Raw genomic sequence first — 19,887 nt, 5'->3', positions numbered from 1 at the left:
ATCACCAGAACATCCCGGGTTAGGCTAGATGGGGAGGAGGGTTTGCAGAAGGCCCCCCACTGTGTTCTGAGGAGGTCATGGACTCTGTGAGACAAGATAACAATGTTTATCTGTGAAGCAGGCACTGACCTCACTTGCTGGGGCTTGTTTACATTTCCTGAACTCTAGGCAAGGGGACACTGGACTCAGTGCCAGCACAGTCAAGGAAAGGCTGGGCCCTACCAGTCCCTGGCTCCCCAGGGAAAGACACCAGGGGTCAGCACAGACTAGCCTCCTCTCAAGTGATTCAGGAGAGACCCCGAAGGGGTTCCAGGGGCCAAGCCTGTGGGCACCATGCTCCCACACCAGGCAGGGACCGCAACCCCTCCTGAGGCCTGGCCGGTTCTCAGTGTCTATAGTGTTCTGCTGGCTCTCTGGAACCCCTGGGGTGAGGACAGACACCCCAGAGTGATCTGCATGCCCAGAGCCAAGCTCCTTCCCTGTCCTGGGTCCAGGTGGTATTAGGGAGGTGGCCCTAGCTCTGGCGAAGGCCGAGGCTGCAAAGCTGTGGGTAGTCACCTTGGGCAGGGACCGTGCGGCCTGGAGCAGCTTCCGGCGGTGCTGTGGGTCACTGATGCCGATCTCCCGCAGGTCCTGCTCTTCCATCACGTTAGACCCCTGAGAGCAGAAAGGAGAACGTGAGGGCCTTCCTGTACAGATGGCTGGGCCACTTAAAGGTGTCAGGCTGGGCTTTCATGGCTCCTCGTCAAATTTTTCTCTTTTGCCACGGGTACCAAGAGGGACTGGAGACCTGGGACTCCCAGGGAGGCCAGGCCAGGCAGCCAAAGGCCTGGTGCATGTAGAAGCGGCAGCCAAGTCTGCCCAGGTTGCCCACTCCCACCCGAGTGGCACCTGAGCTGGCTCTGGATCGTGCAGACCTGGGCCACAACAGGCGGGGCCCCGGGGGACAGTGCAAGCCCAGGCCTCGCCACAAGCCCTAGCCTACTTCTTTTTTTAAAAAAAGTAATTATTGTATTTATTTTTAGAGAGAGGGGAAAGGAGGAAGAAAGAAAGGGAGAGAAACATCGATGTGTGGTTGCCTTTCACACGCCCCCAACTGAGGACCCAGCCTGCAACCCAGGCATGTGCCCTGACTGGGAATCGAACCTGCAATCCTTTGGTTTGCAGGCCGGCGCTCAATCCACTGAGCCACACCAGCTGGGCCCACTTCGGAACTAATGTGCATTTTCCTGGGGAGCAGGTTCCATTACCATCCAAAGTGAAGAACCGTTGAATCAATCCCAACCTCCGAGGCAACTGTTACCACTGACCTGGATGTCCCTCCAGAGCCCAGCTGGGCACAAACATGCACATGCAAGCTTCATTTTCACATAGATGTAATTCCTTCGGGCCTGCAGAAGGTGCCATGGGTCTTGGGCACCACTCCAGGTCTGGGGCCAGTTCCTACATCAGCCCTGAGCCCAGGAGTCACCACACTGAGTTCCTGCCATCACTCTGGGCCCAAACCTAGGATGTGCTCACAGCGGAAGGCAGAGGGAGGCAGATGCCTTCCCAGATTCACCTGATGATGACACCTACACGAGGACCTGAACTGAACCAAACAGCGAACCTCAAAGAGGGCGGCACCGCAGTTATTTTCCAGCCTCCTACGATAACCCCAACGTTGACTCCTAAGCCTTCACAAGCATTTAGGGCAATGAAGACTGACAACCAGGAAAACCAGACCCAGCTGGAGACAAGGCTTTCATTAACCAGATCCCAGTCAAGAGAACTTGTCACTATATGCAGCTTTGAGAAGAGGCAAATGGAAGCAACACAGAAACAAAGAAGATTATGGACAATCAAAGCAAACAGTTGCCAGAGCATGTCCTGGGCACAGGGTTGGGGCCTCCTGGCTTCCTGGCCTTGCCACACCTACATTCTGTGGGATTAGTCTGAATATATACGAGGTCTGTCCAGAAAAAGTCCAACCATTGTTAATATAATAAGAACAGTCTGCAAGACATGTATGTAACCTGGCACCCAAGGAGAGTTGACTGGAATGCTCATGCATCAACAATGACGACGTCACTGTGCTAGTCAGTGGGGGCAGCAGACACCGTCGAGTGAGCACGTGCACTGTGTGGCTGTCGCATTCAAAATAACTGAGTGACCAGAGCAATAAATCTGCATCAAATTTTGCATGAAGCTTGAACATTCCTCTGTGGAAGTTATTCGGATGATTTGGGAGGCCATGTCTATGGGCAAGTGGTAACTGGCAGCTTCATCATGACAATACTCCTGTTCATGCATCACATCTCGTGCAGTTTTTTTGTGAAACATCAGATCACCCAGGTGACTCAGCCTCCCTACAGCCCAGATTTGATGCCCTGTGACTTCTGGCTTTTCCCAAAACTAAAATCACCTTTGAAAGGGAAGAGACTTCAAACTATTGATGAGATTCAGGAAAATATGAGGGAGCAGCTGATGGCAATTAGGAGAACTGTGTGAGGTCCCAAGGTGCCCACTTTGAAGGGGATTGAGGCATCATTGTCCTATGTACAATGTTTCTTGTATCTTGTATCTTTGTCAATAAATGCCCCCTTTTCATATTACATGGCTATGTGGCTGGATACTTTCTGGACAGGCTATATAAAAAATAAGGTGCTACAAATCCTCAAAGGCAAGAAACAGCTTTCTGGAAGTTACCACACCTTCTTACTAAGGGAGAAAGAAACTAATGCCTTCTAGAAACCTCTTCACGGGGAGGGTTATAGGGGAAAGGCCACTTTCTATTCCACCGCACTGTTACCGAGAGCTTGCTGTATGCCAGGCTCTGATTGAGTACTTAATGAGTTAATATTAGGGAGCTAACAAAGTAAAACAGCTCATTGGCCTAAGCATTTCAGTTTAGAGAGATTTTCTTGGGTGTTAAAAAAGTTTACATGTTTAAGTGAATCTGATACACCTAATCAGCACGTGGCCTGGTTGGGTTCAGCCGCTGAGGAAGAGGGGACAGGAGGGCAGTGGAGGCGGGATGCAGCCTCGCAGCACCTCCTTGTCCCGACCCTGGACTCAGGCTCCTGCTGTCCTCTCACGGCGTCCTCACACCCAGGGCCGGTGTTTACTCCTGCTCCCACTCTGCAGCTGAGGGAACAGGTTACACGGCCAGTGGGCACTGGGCTGCCCCTTCTTGGCTACAGGCCGCCTTGCAGACATCAAGGGGGGAGCACAGCAAGCAGTGGTACTTGGGGAGTCCCCTGGTCCAAAGGAACTCCCCCTGCTGTCTTTGTGGGGGATGTGACATGCAAAGATGCAAGTGGACATGGGCCCTGACCACGTCCTGGTGCTGTGCTGGGGCTTTATGGTCACCACCTGAAAAGTTCTGCCGATAAACCTTTGAGATAGAAATTGTCCACATTATACAAAGCAACTGAAGCTCAGAGATCTAAATTGACTTATCCAAAGTCACAGAGCTGATGAACAAAGGCAAAGGGACAGTTAAACCTTCATCTGACATACTCCAAAGTCGCATTCCAAGCTCTTTTCTCAGTCAGGTGGGGTCTGTTGAAGACAAAGCAGTGCAGAAGGTGCAGGCGGCGGCAGCCAGGGAACAGGGGCAGGGACTGTCACAGGGCTGGACACGCACGCCCTTTGCAGTGAGAGATGCTACCCTGCCCGACCCCCAGAGCCACAGCACCTGTGTCTTGAACAAGTGTTCCTCCTAGAACACTACCCCCACCTTTTCTCTACCTGGGGGAGGGGCAGTGCTTCCTTCCTTTACTGAACAGAATCCAATGTCTTAGTGCCCAGTGGACCCCAGATGTAGAAGGGAGGGCTTGCCAAGGCTGCACAGTAAGGGACAAACAGTCAGGATGTGGCCCAGGCCTCTGCGTCTAGGGGCCGGGAGCAGGCGGATTGGCTTAAGAGGCCAGCCGGCCTGTGGGACAGTGAGGGACTGGGTGAATCCGCTCTGCGGGATGACTTGCACAATCGTACACCATCGTTACCGGGTGTCCTTCCTGGATGAGGCACCCGTGAGAAGCAGTGCCTATTGCGGTCGCTGTAGTTAGTTCTGCTTTCCACCAGCCCAACCCATTTGAGTGCTTTCTCCTTCCTACTAGTATCTTCACGGATTCTACCAACAGGTGCAGAAGGTGGCGCCCTGCACAGTGGCTCACTGGTGCCAAGCAGGGTCTCTGAGGCCCAGGATCCCTGGACGTAGCTCAGTGGATGCGCAGAGGGCAGAGGGGTCTGGGCAGGGGGTACTCCAGGCAGAAGTGAGGGGCTGTTGCAGGACCCACATTCCTTTTTCCTGAGCTTTCTCTGGCCTCCAGGGCTCTGATTATCCTGACAGACTTCTTGACCATACGATTTTAGGAGAAGGTAAGGTCCTTTCACATCTTGAGAGCATCTCGCTTGCTATATTTTTGCTACATTTCTGTAACTGCTGGCACACTGCCGTGGGCCCTTTTGGCCAAAGGGAAACAGGCTGGGTTACCTGCGGAGGGTCTGAGGCTGTTGTGGGCCAAACTTCCGTCCGACTCACTCACAACTTTGCCTCCCGCACCTAGAGTAATTCCTGGCATGTTTCTGCGCTCAATAAACATCTGTGGGGTGATGAAGGAGACTTATGGTTGGAGGGGACACTGACATAAAAAACAGGAACAAGAGGCGGACTAGTTAAAGCTAATGCTGCTGGCTTCGCCAGTCCGGTTTCTTTGAGTCCTCTGTGAAGGACAGGGCGAGGTGTGGGGAGAGCTCTGGAGCTGGGGTGGAAGGGGAGCCCCAGGATCTGGAGGGCGAGGTGGTGGTCGAGGAGTCTGGGGCTCCACATACAGGTAGGTGGTTAGAGGGCAGGAGTGGGTCAATGGCTCCCCTGCTGGGTATCACTGAGAAGTGCCAGGCGGGGAAGCCCAGGCAGTGACACAGGGAGTGTGGGAGCCGGGGCTGTGGAGGGGCCCCAGGAAGGGAGCCAGCAGTACCAGGGGTGTGGTCCTGCTGGAGGCAGAGGGAAGCTGTCCCATCTAGTCATGAGGAAGCTGAGGTTCATCACTGGGAGTGCCTTGCCTGAGGTCACACAGCCCCGTTCCTGCTATATTCAGATCACAGAGCTGCCTCTTTCCTAGCCCAAATGAAAACCAAAGCAGAGAGGGGGCAGTCATTTGAACTTCACCCTGAAGTCTGGGCTTGTTTTGGGCACACCGGGCCCAGCAGGCCCTTGGCAAAAGGAGCCAGTGTGGGGAGATGGAGGCTGGGCTATGCCCGGGTGAACTGGAGGTGGGCCCGGAAAGCTGACTCTAGACCCAAGGGTCAGCAAATCTACGGGATCCCAACCCATGCGGCCATGTGAGTGCGGCACTGCGCTCTGCCCGCCTCCACTGCCCCGGCAGCACACGGGGCAAGGGAGGTTGGCTGCCGGTGAGTCCTGCCAGGGAGCAAAGGCTCTTGTCTGAGCCCATGGCCGAGACCTAAGGCCAAGGGACACTTCCGGCCCTCCTTGTGGAAGACAAGCCCTCAGCTTGAGGGTGCTGGGCAGACTCCGGCACCAGGTCTAGATGCTCTGTCACTGGGGACCTAATTCCTTGGCAGGGATCCCCTGGGGCTGGCCCCTCCTCCCACTAGCTGGGAATCTGGGACTCAACAGGGGGCAGTATGGTAAGTCCCCGAAGCCCAACTCCCCAGCAGAAGGGCTGGGCTGACGGGCAGCCTGGGGAAAGCTCAGGGTGTCCGCAGAGAGGGTGCCCTGGGCACACGCCCTGACTAGGAATCGAACCAGCGACACTTTGGTTTGCAGACTGGCGCTCAATCCACTGAGCCATACCAGCGGGGCCGTACATTGTTTTTAACCTGCTTTTGTCACATATTAACTAGTATGTTGCACGCGCACACACATTCTGCATTTAACTGTGCTTTGCCAACAGCTGCACACTCCCTGGTACCCAGGCATCCCAGAATTTAACTTGCCCCGGGACACCTTGGCTTCCTCCACCGAAGGCAGCTGTTACAGTCCCCAAGACATACTACTGGCCACAGTGACACAGCTGTCTTGGGCATGGGCATCAGGTGCAGGTCGCTGGACAGGACCCTGGTCTAACCAGCACCGCCTTCTGAGGCTGGGGTTGTCATAACCACACATGCCTCCCGGGGGCGGGGGCCAGGTGGGAGAGGGGTGAGGACACCTGTCTCCCAGTGCAGAGCACTGCCCCCAAGCTCCCTGAAGCATTTACATATCCAGGGGCTGAGGACTCTGTGTGGCAGCTAATATGCAAGGCAGCTGTGGTATAAAGGAATAAGAAACTGTTTAAATCAGAACTAGGTTCAAATCCCGATTCTGCTGCGTACGGTGGGTACAAAGTCAGAACCTGTAAACAGAATAAACCGAGCTGCCTCACGGGTTAAGTAATAAACTCCATGGACCTGCTGTCAGGAACCGGGGGCTCACTGACTCTTCTTGTGCTCACCTGTTCGCTGCATGGCCCACCCACCTGCACGTGCCCTGGACCTCTGTCCCAGAGCTTCCCAAACTGACACGTTCCCCCTGCTCATGGCTGGCCCTTTGAAAAGCTCACCACCCTCAGCAAAAAAAATAGCAGCTTAGCCTTGACCCACACCCCCTACTCTGCTAATGAGCCCTCACCCCACCCCAGCTGTGTCCTCACATGGAGAGCGAACCTGATGGCTACAGAGAGCAGCAACTATTTCCAGAGAAGATGAGGAGGAAGCACAAATACCACGGTTTATTCCTGAAGCTGGAGGCCCGCCCCACCTGCCAACCTCATAAGAAGGGCCCTCAAGGTGTTAGGGAAACCCTTCCCAGCGTCATGGAAGCAACACCCCTCATGACTGTGTCCTCCCATGCAGGTCCCTGGTGTCCCCATTCTCTCTGTACCAAGCATGCTCTGTCTATCCATCTACTGCTCCCCCCCTCGCCCCATGCCAAATATGCCTTTCTGAAGTCCAGGTGCCATATTCACCCTCAAATCAGCAGTAGAGATTAGCTAGGCCCAAGTCAGTCTGGGGTCAAAGGTTTGATCCCAAGACCACCCAAAGCGGCCTTGCCTCCTGGATCTGGGGACAAAGTCAACACTTGCTTCCTATAGGGAAAGGCTGCTACTGGCCCTCAATGTGCAGAAGACGCCATCCTACACCTTACATTCTTACACATGAGATCCCATGAGACAAGGATGAATAGAGAGGCTGAGCAGTCTGCCCCAAATCATACTGGGAGACCTGGAAGAAAACCCCCATCTCCTGACTCCCAGCTGAGTTCTCTTTTACAGTTAAGGGGGTGTGGGGGACCCTGAATTTTCTTTTGTGCTTTCCCCATCCAGTTTACTGAATGGTGGCCTCAGCAAGCTACCCTTGGACCCAGAGCCTCATGAGTGGTAGGCAGGGACACCTGCGTCATGACTTGTGGTGGTGGCAGCTGCAGGTCTACAAGGACATCAGTGGGGCCCCAAGCCAGTGCCAAGAGCTCGCTGGGATCTGACTCCTCACAGCTCCATTTCCAGCCTTTGGGCAAATGGCCCCCAGCACACGGTGGGGGGATGGGATGGTCTGCCTGGCCTGTGACGCGCTAACCTAGCCCACCGGCTCAATGCTAGGCTACTCTGGGCAACACACTGAGCACGAGGCCCAGACACAGCACCTTCCTAGGAAAGGGAGGTGTGGGGACTGGAACGGGAGAGGAGGGCACCACTCTGGGCCCAGGGATCTGCTTGAGGAACAACGCTGGCGAAATTCCTTAATCCCAGAGCCCTGAATGTGGTGTCTGTGGTCCCCAGGAGTCCACAGATGGGCTCCAGGGATGCCCTTGAACCCCTGAATCATAACTAGCACTTGATGTATTAGGAAGTCTGTGCCTTTATGGAGACACCTGGGCCCCACTGCCCTGCCCTCTGGGTTCACTAAATGAACTTGCGACAGTGTGAGATGCCAGGACAGGACCCTCTGCTGCTGCTCACACTGAGCTGTCAGCAATCGAAAGCTACATACCAGGGTCTGTTCACCAGTCCAGGTCCACTTTAAAGTGCAGTTAGTTAAATTAACAGACATGAGGGTAGTGCTCCAATGTCCCTCCACTATAAAGGGGACAGGAGAAGGCCAGAGCAGTATTGGCAGCAAAGAGAGCCGGACTCCTGAATAATTCCAGCTGCTGTCATTCTGAATACCACCACACAGTCAGGCAGAGAAAGAGCAGGAGAACGAGAGAGCACAGTGCACAGGACTGTGTCCCAAGGTCAAAGGGCCCAGCAGAGACGGGAAAGCAGCTGGTGCGCATCAATCCCAGGATATGAAGGAGTTAAGGGGTCTGGGGGTCTGGCTGGAAAGCTTTATGGAAGCTGGAAAAGAAGGACTTTCTCCCTGAATTTATGCCTCTCAGCTCTTAGGGCCGCCACTCCTCTTCACCTGTCATCTCCCTCCCACACATGGGGACAAGCTGGCAGTCTCAGAAACAGGCAGGAAGCAGTGGGAGCCTATCTGCATGTGGCAGGGGCCTGTGGAGAAGTAAATGGATGGGAGGAGCACAAGGCCTCCCTGATGTTGGCTGGGAGAGGTGACAGGCTTGCTGCTTCTGTTTCTGCTTCCAGCTCATCCTGAGCCTGCTGCCAGACTCATCTCCATTTTCCATTTGCCCGTCCTCACGGCATGATCACCCACTCGACGCCCACTCTCAAGGGTGCACGGGCGCTCTGCCTGGTGCGGGGCACCACCAGAGGGCCCCCCTGCCCCTGTAGTGTGGCTGTCAAGGCCCCTGGCAGTGCAGTCCAGCCCAGCCCACCTCTCCTGCCCTTCACTACACCCAAGCTGGCCTCCTCACTCGCCGTGGGCAGCACAGGCCTCACCAGCCTTTCCATCCCCCACAGTCTTTCCAAGTCCCACCGCCTCGCCTCTGCAAACCCCCACACAGTGGGTGTAACTGGAGGCTCAAAGCAGGCAGATCTGGGCTGGCGCCCTGGCTGCACCACCTACTGCAAGTGCCCCACCCCTTGGCCTCAGCGCCCCACCCCTTGGCCTCAGCCTCCTCTGGGACCCCCGGCAGACAGTGCCCCAGGGCTGTGGGCCAGCTCTGGCAGCATGTGGCCAACACCTGGTGAAACAGGTTCTGCTCCCCTCTGCGCTGCTGCGGCACTTACAGGCCTCACCACAGCACTTAACACTTGGCCAGGCTGCTGTTTTTATTGCTTTATGTGCCTTGTGTTCCCAGCTGGGCCATCAACTTCCTTCAGATACCTACATTATTTGCTTTTCTGATTTCAGATACATTCATTGTAGAAAATGCAGGAAATCTATTACACTCCAAAAAAAAAAAAAAAAAAAAAAGATGAAGCCACCCATAATCCCCCTGGGAGATGTTTCCTCTTTTGAAAATTAAGATCATGTTGCATATGGATTTTTGTGTCTTGATTTCTTCCTCAGCACTCCAAAGGGAATGTTTTCTCACATCAGACATTCTTCAAAAACATTTTTAATGTTCACACAATACTCTAGCATTAGGGACATCATTTACTTAACACTGCCATGAAGGGAGGTCAGGCTGAGTCCCCAGATATGGAGATCTGTACCAGCATGCTTGAAGCTACAAACTTGCCAGCCACCAATTACCTTCCTCCTTTTCCTAAGAAAGCCCATTTCCTGTGGACAAGATTTGTGGTAAAAAATGGAACTGGCTCTGATGCATGAGCCAGTGTGGTGACGAGCTGGCCTGTTAGGTGTCAGCTCAGGATCAGCCTAAAGAGTACCTGGAAGCCCCTACTGCCCTGACCCTGACCCCTGCTGATCAAGGGCCCTTTCTGCCTGAGGGCAAGAGTGGGAATAAAGTTTAAGTCGCAGCACTTGCCTGTCTTGCTCTGTCATCACATCACAGGAAGCACCCAAGAGAAAGAGGGGGCTGAGCTTAGACAAAGACAGGACCCAGGAGGCCATGACAGAGATCTCAAGTTTCTAAAGCGCCTAAGTGTGTTCTGTGTGGCCCCAAAAGGTACACCTGGGACCAAGGGACAAAAGTCACAAGGAGACACATTTTTGTTTAATATGAAGAATGTTCTGAATCAGCCCGCATGATGAAAAACACAAATGAACGACTACTTTGTAAGGTGCTGAATCCCCCGTCACTGAAACATCATAGCAGAGATTACTGGAAGGGATTCAGACAGAGTGGGAATGATGAGACCACATGTGTTATTAGTCTCTTACACCCTGAGAGGGAGCTGCGTGCCCCCACTAACGCTCCGTACTCCCACAACAACAAACTTTGTATGACCCTGCCACGGGAAATTCCACAGCAGTACCTCTCGTCCGTGAAACACCCTGTTTCCGGATGTTCCCACTATATCTGGAGCCTGGTTTCCTGGGAGCTGCTGTGTACCTTGTAGAAGAGCCTTCAGGGCATTTCAGAACCAACGGACACAACTGCAACATTGAAAACCAAACCACACAGGGATACACCATAGCTACCGTGACACAGTTACACCATATGCAATGTTTCTAAACAAAAATGGCCCCCTTCACATGTGTTTTCTTCCTCTCTTTTCTGGTTGCTAAAACCTAATTAGCTTTACAGCCCATCTGGCAATTTACACGCAATTACCCAGGATGCTTTGCATGGCTACTCAGGTCACTCTAGGTAAGTAGTAAGGTAGCACGCTTTGGTGAGGTGCAATCAGCAGTCCTTGTGCAGACTCCGCCTGCCAGCCACCCAGCAGAACCAAGAGAAGCGACAAGGAACAGCTTGTACCCAGGGGCCATAGGCGGGTCCTCGAAGGGTCCTGGAAAAATGGAGCTGCTGGCCTCCCTCAGTGAGGGCCCTTGCCGAATGGGAACAGACCTTTCTAACAGTGGCCCTGCATCTTGAATGGCCGTCTGGCCCAGGGCCAGACTTGCCCAGATGCCTGCCCAGCTACTCTCTGGTTGGGAGCACAGGGAAGGGCAGGGAAACAGTTTTAATGCTGCCTTGATATTCAAGGGTTGGGAACCTCATCCTTTCCAAAATTAGCAGGAGGAACGAGAAGTCAAGAGCTCAGCCTCTAAAATACTGAATCGCAGGGAGGGGACATGTGAAGTCCATGGCCAGCCTCCCTCGCCTGTCTGGCGGCCAGTCTGAGGAAAGGGTGCGCTCAGACAGGGAGGTCCCGCCACACTCAGTGCCAGGGGCCACGCATCCCCCTCCCTGGCTGGGCCCCCACCTCCATTCTGGGTTTGTTGGCCTTCCCCAAGAAACACAGTGAGTCAGGGGTTAAGATTTTAAGAACTATAAATACATTAAGATTAACTTTAAAAAAAATGCTATTTTAAAACCTAATATTTTTTTAAAGCTAAAACAACTGGCCCTCTGAAGGCCCTGGAAGGGTGGCTTGCTACAGACTTCACAGCCTGCCTGGAGATGAAGATGGCCCAGGTAAGGTGAGCTGTCTGACTCAGGGCCCCTCCTGGAAGCCCCAGGCCAGCTCCCTGGGCATTCAGGAGGCCCAAAATGCAATCTGTCAGGGGGAAACCCACAGAGACCCACCCAGAGAGCTGATAGCAGAGGGAGGAGCCCTAGGCTGGCTTTGACCACCGGCCCTCAATCAAGGCAGCAGAGGGAGGAGGGCAGAGCTAGAGATCTGCTTCAGAGAGGAAAGTCAACTCAATGTCAAGTCAGGACTGTGCTCCCGGGAACTGTGAGAATAGGCAATAGGCCTGCCAGGCAACAAGGAGGTGCAGCGGCAAGGAAGGATTGCTAAATTCACCTCAAACCAAGCTCCTGAGGTAACACACTAAGACGGTGACTTAAAGCACAGGAATGGTTACATTCCTGCTCCCCACATCCACACGTGAGAATGACACCATGCTGCACAGTGGTTACAGCGCCACCCTCAGCCCCAGAGTGCTGTGTGCTCATTCCTACACTGGCAGTTACTGGTGGTGTAAACATGAGCAAGTCATGTAACTGCTCTGGATCTGGGAGACGGAAGTGGCAGTACTGGCACACGTCTCAGGGCTGCTGGGAACGTTCAAGGAGCGAACACAGGCACGCGAGAGAAGTGCCAGCTCTCACCGGCATCCCCATTAATGCTGTCCCGGGGGTGCCGGTGCTGCCTCTGAGCTGAGCCGAAGCCCTTGGCTCAGCTGTACCCACTCTGTGCTGCCCTGGCCCAACCCATGAGGACGGCTCAGGGAGGGCTTCTTGGAGAGGGACTGTCACTGTGGGCACCCTGTCCTCAGCTACATTCAGACTGTCAGAGGGAGCCCCTACTCCACAGGGAGCCTGAGGAGACACCTAGACTTTTCTTCTTCTTTTTTAAAAATTATACTTTGGAAAAGCAACCAACCCTTCAAACAACCAGCCTCTCCTCTGGGCCATTTGCGAGGCCAAGGGTACATGGATGGGTAGCCACCCAGACACTGGACAGGAGAAGAGGCCTTTCTGCCAGACAAGTGACTTTGTTTGGAGAACAAAGGAAACTTCTGGTATTCAGCGAAGACAGGGTAGGGTAGATAGTCACCACAGGGACCTGCTGCCCTGTCCACCCAAACTCCTGGTGTCTGACTGGGAACAAGATGGCCTGATGCCATACCACACAAACAGGGCCTGGACTTTGAGAGGGACACTGGGGAGGGACCCTCCTTCTTGGGATACAGACTTGGAAAGAGCCCTCTGTACAGAAGAGTTTCTGGAGCGGAGTAGAGGGGGTCAGAGTTTAGAAAGAAGGCACACAACACTCCCAGCTGTGTGAGTACCTTCTACTTAACTGTTTGAAACTGCAGCAGGAGCGGTTCCCACGGGGCAGCCCCGCCCGATGAGGCCGGCACACTTACCAGGAAGCGGACATCGTCAAAGCCATTCAGAAGCAACTTGCTCTCATATTGCTGCAGCCCCACCGCCTCCAGCCACTCCCCGACGCTCTGCTCCAGCGTCCGCGAACCTGACGAGAGAGGAATCGGCAGACGCTTGAAAAGGGACAAACCATTAAGGCGGTAGCAGCGGCACTCAGAGGAAGACAGATGGCACTGCCACATCATAGTCATTACCATAGAGCAGCCAAACTACGGACAAAAGACCAGAGTGGGAGAGAGGAGGACCCGCAGCTCCTCTTCCACGTGTGGGCGCCGCACACACCCACAACCTCAGGCGGCTGGCCCGCTCACCCCTCAGCCGAGCTGCTCCTGGCTGGGGAGCACATGCACGACCTCTGCCCACCGGTCAGGGTGGGCGGGGAGACAGGGAAGCCAGTCCCCAGTGGTCTCTCGGTCAACTCCTCGTCAGAGTTCACACTGAGGTAGTTCATGAAGTCTGGTCCCATGGGCACTAGTGAACTGGGAGTTCCTGGCATCCATGCATCCGGGAGCCCCGTGGGGCTATGGGCGCGGGACCAGTCCTGCGACCTTGCAGAATACACGGGTCAGGAGAGCGCACACCTCTTCATGCAGCTCAGGGACACAGGTGCACTGAGAGGGCTCCAGGAGGGAAGCAGCGGCTATTCACAGGGCCCCAGCACATGCAACCCAAGCAGCAGCGAACATGGCAGGGAGAAAAGAGACTTTTACTTGTTTTCCCCCAGCAGTCCCGGAACAAGCAAACCATGGCCCTTTGTGCTCAGAGGCTCAGGCACCGAGGAGCTGATAGGGCGCATAGGCCACGGCTGCGGGACCAGGATCAGAGTAGCTCTGCTGGGACGGCAACATTGCACTCCGCTGGGCTGTGTGGCCAGTGGGCCAGGAGCTGGGTCTGCAGCTAGACCCCAGGCGCTGGCGGCGAGCAGGGTGTCTTCAGGGCCAGGGGTCCGACCGAAGGGCTGCCTTCTCCAACCGTGCGGGTTTGCAGAGGCTGGGCATTCATTGTCCTCTGATAGTGGCTGTCCCTGTGACTCACCTGCCTGCCCAGGTGGAAAGCAGGCAGGCAGATCCAGTTTTTGGCTAAAGATGACAAAACCCAGCCAGATGAGAGAAAAAGGAGGCAGTCCTCTGTCAGCCGAGTTGTGGCAGCTTAAGTCTATTCACGTTCTGCGCTGTTGTCTCTTTGGCTGAGAGAGGAAGACAGCAAGTGTCTTCCCAGGTTCTCCGGACCCTGACGTTCTCTAGGACGAGCAGGGAAGGGAGGACATCTATTTGCTATGCTCCTCAGATCGACCAGGGGAAGTGGGGTGAGGGAGAAAAAAAGTTCAGCCCTTCCTGGCAGACCTTGGATGTTCTGAGCAGAACGCCTTAACCACCACCTACTTCTCTGGTGCTCACAGGCAAGTACAGATAAAAGAAAGGAAGAAGAAAAAGGGAGGAAAGAGGTGCGAGGAAGGAAGAAGAACCAACTACAAAAACATCACCTCCAGAGAACTCTTGACATGGTGAGAGTCATTCTGTTGTTCCTGGCACTTCTGTCCGCAGGGCAGGCCAAGGCCACTGGCTTGGTTATTTAGGAGACCCTGGTGACCCAGGGTCCCAGGCTCCTCCTCTTGTCTGTCCTGTGCTGAGCAGATGGTGGCGAGAGACCCGGGCGGCCTCCCAGTGCACGCTGTAGCAGCACTTCAAGATGCCGAGTCTGGGGCTACTTGAGCTCCGCTGTCCTTGAGCGGGGTTGTCGGCTCCAGGGATCTAAGCAGCAGGCTCTTGTCCGCCCATGAAGTCAGGTGTTCCCGGCTGGCCGCTGATTCATTCCTGCCTGTGACCCCGGCTGCCGGAGGACTGGTGTGCTCACAAAACCGCAGCAGAGTGCTTTGTCTAAAGGCTCCTGGGCTCCACGCTGCCTGCTGCCGGCTCCACAGCCCTCGCTCACTCTCATAATGTCTGGCCCTCCCTCTCCCCCTCCCCCCTCCCCATCCTCCTCCCCTCCACGCTCAGGAAAATACATCAGGGATCGGACATTGAAACAGAAGCTGCTGCTGCCGCCGCTGCTGCCGCCGCGGAGGGAGGACACAGCCGCACTAGCATCAGAGCAAAATGAGAGGTTTCCCAACATCCGATGTTGGCTGACAAACCTGCCAACATAAAGGTAAAGAGGGCGAGACTCTACCTCCAGCTCAGGGGGCTGAAACAGCTTCTCAGGGAGCACAGAGAGGGACACGCCTACAGTTTTGGCTGATAGTTTGCAGGACGGTCAGAGAGGGGACAGAGGAATGAGTGACACGGCCCCAAGGACACAGCCCACTCGCCACTGAAGAAATGACAGTGCCTCTCTGCCAAGAAGATACGTCACGGGTATCATAAACACAGGTGGCAAAGTAAGACTGTTACACCTGATACTCGCCAGGTGAGTGCACCAAACAGCCTGAAAGTGACTTCTCCCTGGGCCTGCTGGAGCGCAGGGGAAAAGTGCCAGGCCCAGGGCAGGTCAGGCACCATCTGAAGGAGAAGACATGAGAAGGGAGGTGGCAAGGACAAGGGGAAGCCAGAACCAAACCCCAGGTTCAGCTGTGGAGACTAAAGTGTAACATGTACAGAGAGAGCCCAGGGGCCACATGCCACCTCTAAACGTGCTGAGGGACCCCTGCATCCAACAGGCTGTAGACGGCTCTGGAACAGAAGGGGCTCCGTGTGCAAGGAGAACAGGCCTGGAGCAGCTCCTCAACAGCTAACGATTGGCTTTAGCAAAAGAAAGCCAAGCGGTCTCTTCTACTTGACAGAATAGGCTTTGATGAACAAGGCCAGAGCAGCCTGGGCCGGTGGGGAGGCTTGCCCTCCTGGACTCCTGACAGTGGGATAAGTTTAAACCACACATTTTGGGGGGAGGGGGTGGAGTTCAGTTAACGGGCTCCAATGCTGGCAGCTCAGGGGCTCATGGGCCAAAACAGGACTGAGACTCAAGTGACATACAGGGTCTCAACCTATATGACATGAGCCGGGCAATCCCAGGTTTAGCTGAGGGCACGCTGCTGAAGGGGCCTGCTTCCCCAGTCAGGCTGGCAAACCCAGAGCCCAGGTCCCTTCTCCTAGATCCAGAAGCCCAAGGACAATCTGCACCCTGACAGTGATCACTCAAAATAAACAAGAATTCTGCTTTGGTCTGGGCTGAAGGCTGGCGCTCCCCAGGGTCCTGGGAAAGCCCCTTCTGACTGTCAGACAGAAAGCAGGATGTAGGGCAGGTGGAGCCCACCCTTTCCCCAGGGAAGACACAGCAGGCTGGGGCTCGGCAGCATGGGTGGATGCACCCCCTGTTCAGGTGGCCACCCTTGTGGGCCTGCCCTTGACTTCCTAAGCTGGGGTACACACAATAATTCAAACGAGACTGTGTTGGGATCCAGAAGCCTGGGGCATAGCGGGACCAACCAACTCTTGCCACTCGCATGGGTTCACGCGGGGTAAGAACCGGACATAGAGCCAGCGGGGCAAAGAGCGAGCTCCGTGTCGTCACCTCCAAGGAGAAGGGTACTTCTAGAAGAGTGTTTTCCAGAGGTGCTGCCATATCTCCTGACTGAGGAAAGCCTGCTTCTGACCCCAACCTCTCAAGCACACACAAGTGATTTAGGCTCCTCTGACACAGAGGGGTCTGGGGAAGCAAAACTCAGCTTCAGCTAAACGGACTATTATCAACCCAATTCCTGGCTGTGCCCAAAGCACACCTTTGAAAATGGCAATGATGTTTGTCTTAGTCCTAAACTTCTATTCCCCTGAAACACCTGATGCTCAGGAAAGTCTGCAAACCAAAACAGAATCTGAGAGCGCATGCCTGAGAGTAAGCAACCGCCTCGACTCAGGTCCACAAACTCTCAGCCAGAAGAGACCCTTCTGCAGACCCCATTGTAATCCAGGACTGACACAGACAGACCCAACCCGGCTCGGCTCTCCCTGCTAGAGCCCAGGGAAACAAGCCTGCGTGGGGGCGTGGGGGGTGGTGGCGGCCCCAGGAACCCAGTCGGAAGAGTGGAGCCAGGCGACAGCCAGCAGCACAGGCATGCTCTTCTCTGCATTAGCAGTGATTTCACAGATAAAAACAAGCACAGCTACTATCCCAAGTGTCTCTTTAGCTCAAGTATTTGTATATATTGCTCATTCCCACAAACCTCTGAGGGAGGAACTATTATCCCAATGTTGTAGACAGGGAACTGGGGGCTCAGAGAAGTTAAGTGACTTGTCCAAGACACATGAGTCTAGAACCAGGATCTGAACCCAGGACCGAGGTTCCAGCGCCTGCACTCTCTCCACAAGCCCCACGGCTTCAGTGGTTTCTTTCTCCCTGATAGGTACACTTGCCCCCACCCATCAGACTTCCTGCCAGAGCCAGAGGCCCATGGAGGAACCAGGGGTTATTGGGGCTAACAGGTCAATCCTGGATGGAGCCTCCACAGTAAGCAAGGAAGGGACCCCTTCAGTGCAGAGGCATTTCCTTGATAGTGGGCAGAGACCAGGTTGGGGGTAGGGAAGACGATCTGCAGATGCGTGGTGTAAGAAGTGTGAGAACCACTTTGAGAGGCACCTTTATGAATGTTACCTGACCTAAGAAAGTATCACAACCACAGTTTTATTATCAAGGACAACAGCTCAGATATGGCCTCGCTAGTCCCCGGTTTGAGAGGAAGGAAACAGGCAGACCTCACCCCTAGGGCTCTGAGGTGAAAGGGATGCCCAAAGTAGCAGCGATCTGGGGAAATGGAGAAGTGGAGAAACAGACACAGGAGGAAACAGCAAAATCGACCCCTCCAGGATATGCAGGCTATAACAGTCGAGCCACTGGTCCACTGCTCTGCCCCTGCCACGGGTTTGACCAGCAAGAGCCACGTTCCCGTGAAGAGTCAGTGCCAGAGCCGCCTGGGAAGCTGGGGAGACCAACAACACTGAGAAGAGCTCTCTAATTGAAGCCATTCAGAGAGCCTACATTTATGAAAAGAATTGTGAGTGACAACTGCTCATTAAAAAAAAAAAAAAAGTTTCTCACTAGGCAGACAAATTCAATTTGTACACATTCCCTTCCAATATGTAAAGGGAGTCATGGCTCTAAAAATAACAGCTGGGTGGGCTGGCGATAAATGAGATCCTGAGCTGTAAGAACATGAGGAGGCCAGAGGCTGACCTCTCTCACCCCCTAAGTGTCTGTCTTCTGTGTCAGAGGGAAAGCCTGAGCAGGAAAGGAGCCAAAGGCCTGGGTTCAGCGGGGAAGATGGCTGCTTGGTACAATACCTGAGATCTTCTGCTGTTCCTGAGAAAAGTCAATCCCTTCTCCAATAGAGCTCATGATTTTCTCAATCTGAAATGCAAGAGAGACAAAAAGGAGAGGCTGTCAGGCTCGGGTTAAACATGGCCAGCTCACCACCAATGCACTGGGCAGGCCTCCGGGGCTCTTCCAGGTGATTCCAAGTCTGGCACCAACCTGCAAGGTATCAGTACTCTCTGCCACTCAGATCAAGAAAGGCCCACTCTGGCCACTGCTCAGTAGGGTCTAAAGACATGTTCTGAAGGGAGTGGGTAACAATGTGGGCTTGGCGGTTGGAAATGCCAAAAAGCCTCTCTTCCAAGGCAGTTCTCCCAGACCAGGTAGAGGTTGGGCAAGGGGTGTAAGAGCAGGCCAGACGTGGCACATTTCACTACTCATGCTAGCATTTTAGTTCCATGAGAGTAGAGACTTTGCCAGCTTCGTCACATGTAAGACCCCAAGTGCCTAGAGTTGTGCCTGGCAAATCATAAGCACTCAACGGAGCACTGATACTGAGTGAACGCCAGCTCTGAGGTGTGAGGCCAACTTCTAGAGCTGAGACAAGTACTGTACCTAATCCTAAATGGAGGACCTTTTGCTCCCCGGAGGCCAGCAATCCCAGACAGAGCTCTGCATTCAGGGATGAGAAGGGCATAGACACTGGTCCTTCTCTGGACCACGGCGGACAGCTGATCTCAACATATCTAACGTCTCCAGCACCGCCCCTGTATGGACCACTTGGCCTAACCATACGGCTCTGGTTGTTCTGAGCCAGACCCAAGCCCCACACCCCAGGAAACCTGGCCAGAGGCGAGACCATGCACTGAGGAGGAGAGGAGGAGGGGGAGCAGGAGGAGGCAGCCACCTTCTCTTCTTCCCCTCCTTCTCTTTTCTGGGTTGCAGTCATAATGAGCTCATTCACTTGCTCTTTTTCCAAAGAAATGGAAAGAGGACCTTTTGTACCGGGGCTTGGAAGCTGTCCTCTAACTGCAAGTAAGGATCTGACGATCAGAAAAACAACAACTCTCCAGCCAGCCTGTAGCTGGCAGATGAAGATGGCACATTTACACCCAGCACAAGAAGGCATCCGCCAGCCACAGAAATGACTGCCTGTTCATGCACACTGCGACTCCACCCCTGGGCTCAGCAAGAGCAAACGGAAACACGACAGCTGACCAGTGGAGCAGGAAGAGGGTGTGCCTCTACGTAGTGGACGGGAGGCCGGCTGGCAGCACCCCAGCACGTTTGCTCTGCCCACCCGCCTGCCTGCCCACTGCCCCCTTTCCTTGGCCCTGGCCATCTCAATGCTGCCTCCTTCGCCGATGGACAAGCAGCACGCTCAGCACCCAAAGGCTCAGTGTTCAGTCTATTAAAGAGGGGACAGACCCTGCCTCCCACAAAAGGTTGTGTGGACCAAAAGGAATATGTACATGAAGCATCCAGCTGAAGATCTGGCTTACAGTAGATGCTTAATAAAAGGTTGGTTTGCTTTCCTTGTCCCCTCTGTTTTCTGTTTTGTTCTAGCCTAGTAAAACTTATTTAAAAAAAAACAAAAAACAAAAAAAACCTTTTACTTACATTTATTTATTTATGCTCACCTGAGGACATTTTTTCATTGCTTTTAGAGAAAGAGGAAGGGAGAGAGAGAAACATTGATCGGTTGCCTCCTGCATGGGCCAGGACCAGGGATCATACGTGCCAGGACTGGGAATCAAACCTTTAGGCCATGGGATGATGCTCTAACCAACTGAGTCACACTGGCCAGGGCTACTTATGTTATTTTTTGATGGGTAAAACATCCAGGA

At 54.1% G+C, this 19,887-nt stretch overlaps 1 protein-coding gene across 6 annotated transcripts in view; it reads right to left on the bottom strand.

Moving 5' to 3' along the window:
- Nucleotides 1-19,887, bottom strand: part of ANKS1A (ankyrin repeat and sterile alpha motif domain containing 1A) — a 191,660-nt gene that overhangs the window by 14,242 nt on the left and 157,531 nt on the right. For all 6 annotated transcript variants that reach the window (XM_090282254.1, XM_090282256.1, XM_090282253.1 and 3 more), the window contains 3 exons: nucleotides 18,070-18,136; nucleotides 12,781-12,887; nucleotides 559-657 (listed from right to left, as the gene is read on the bottom strand). In XM_090282254.1, the coding sequence (XP_090138380.1) occupies nucleotides 559-657; nucleotides 12,781-12,887; nucleotides 18,070-18,136 (273 nt within the window). The remainder of the gene's footprint in view (nucleotides 1-558; nucleotides 658-12,780; nucleotides 12,888-18,069; nucleotides 18,137-19,887) is intronic.

This window comes from Furipterus horrens, unplaced genomic scaffold (genome assembly GCF_987537825.1).
Source record: "Furipterus horrens unplaced genomic scaffold, mFurHor1.1.pri manual_scaffold_6, whole genome shotgun sequence".
Taxonomy (NCBI): Eukaryota; Metazoa; Chordata; class Mammalia; order Chiroptera; family Furipteridae; genus Furipterus; species Furipterus horrens.
This window is presented reverse-complemented; position numbering and strand designations above follow the sequence as displayed.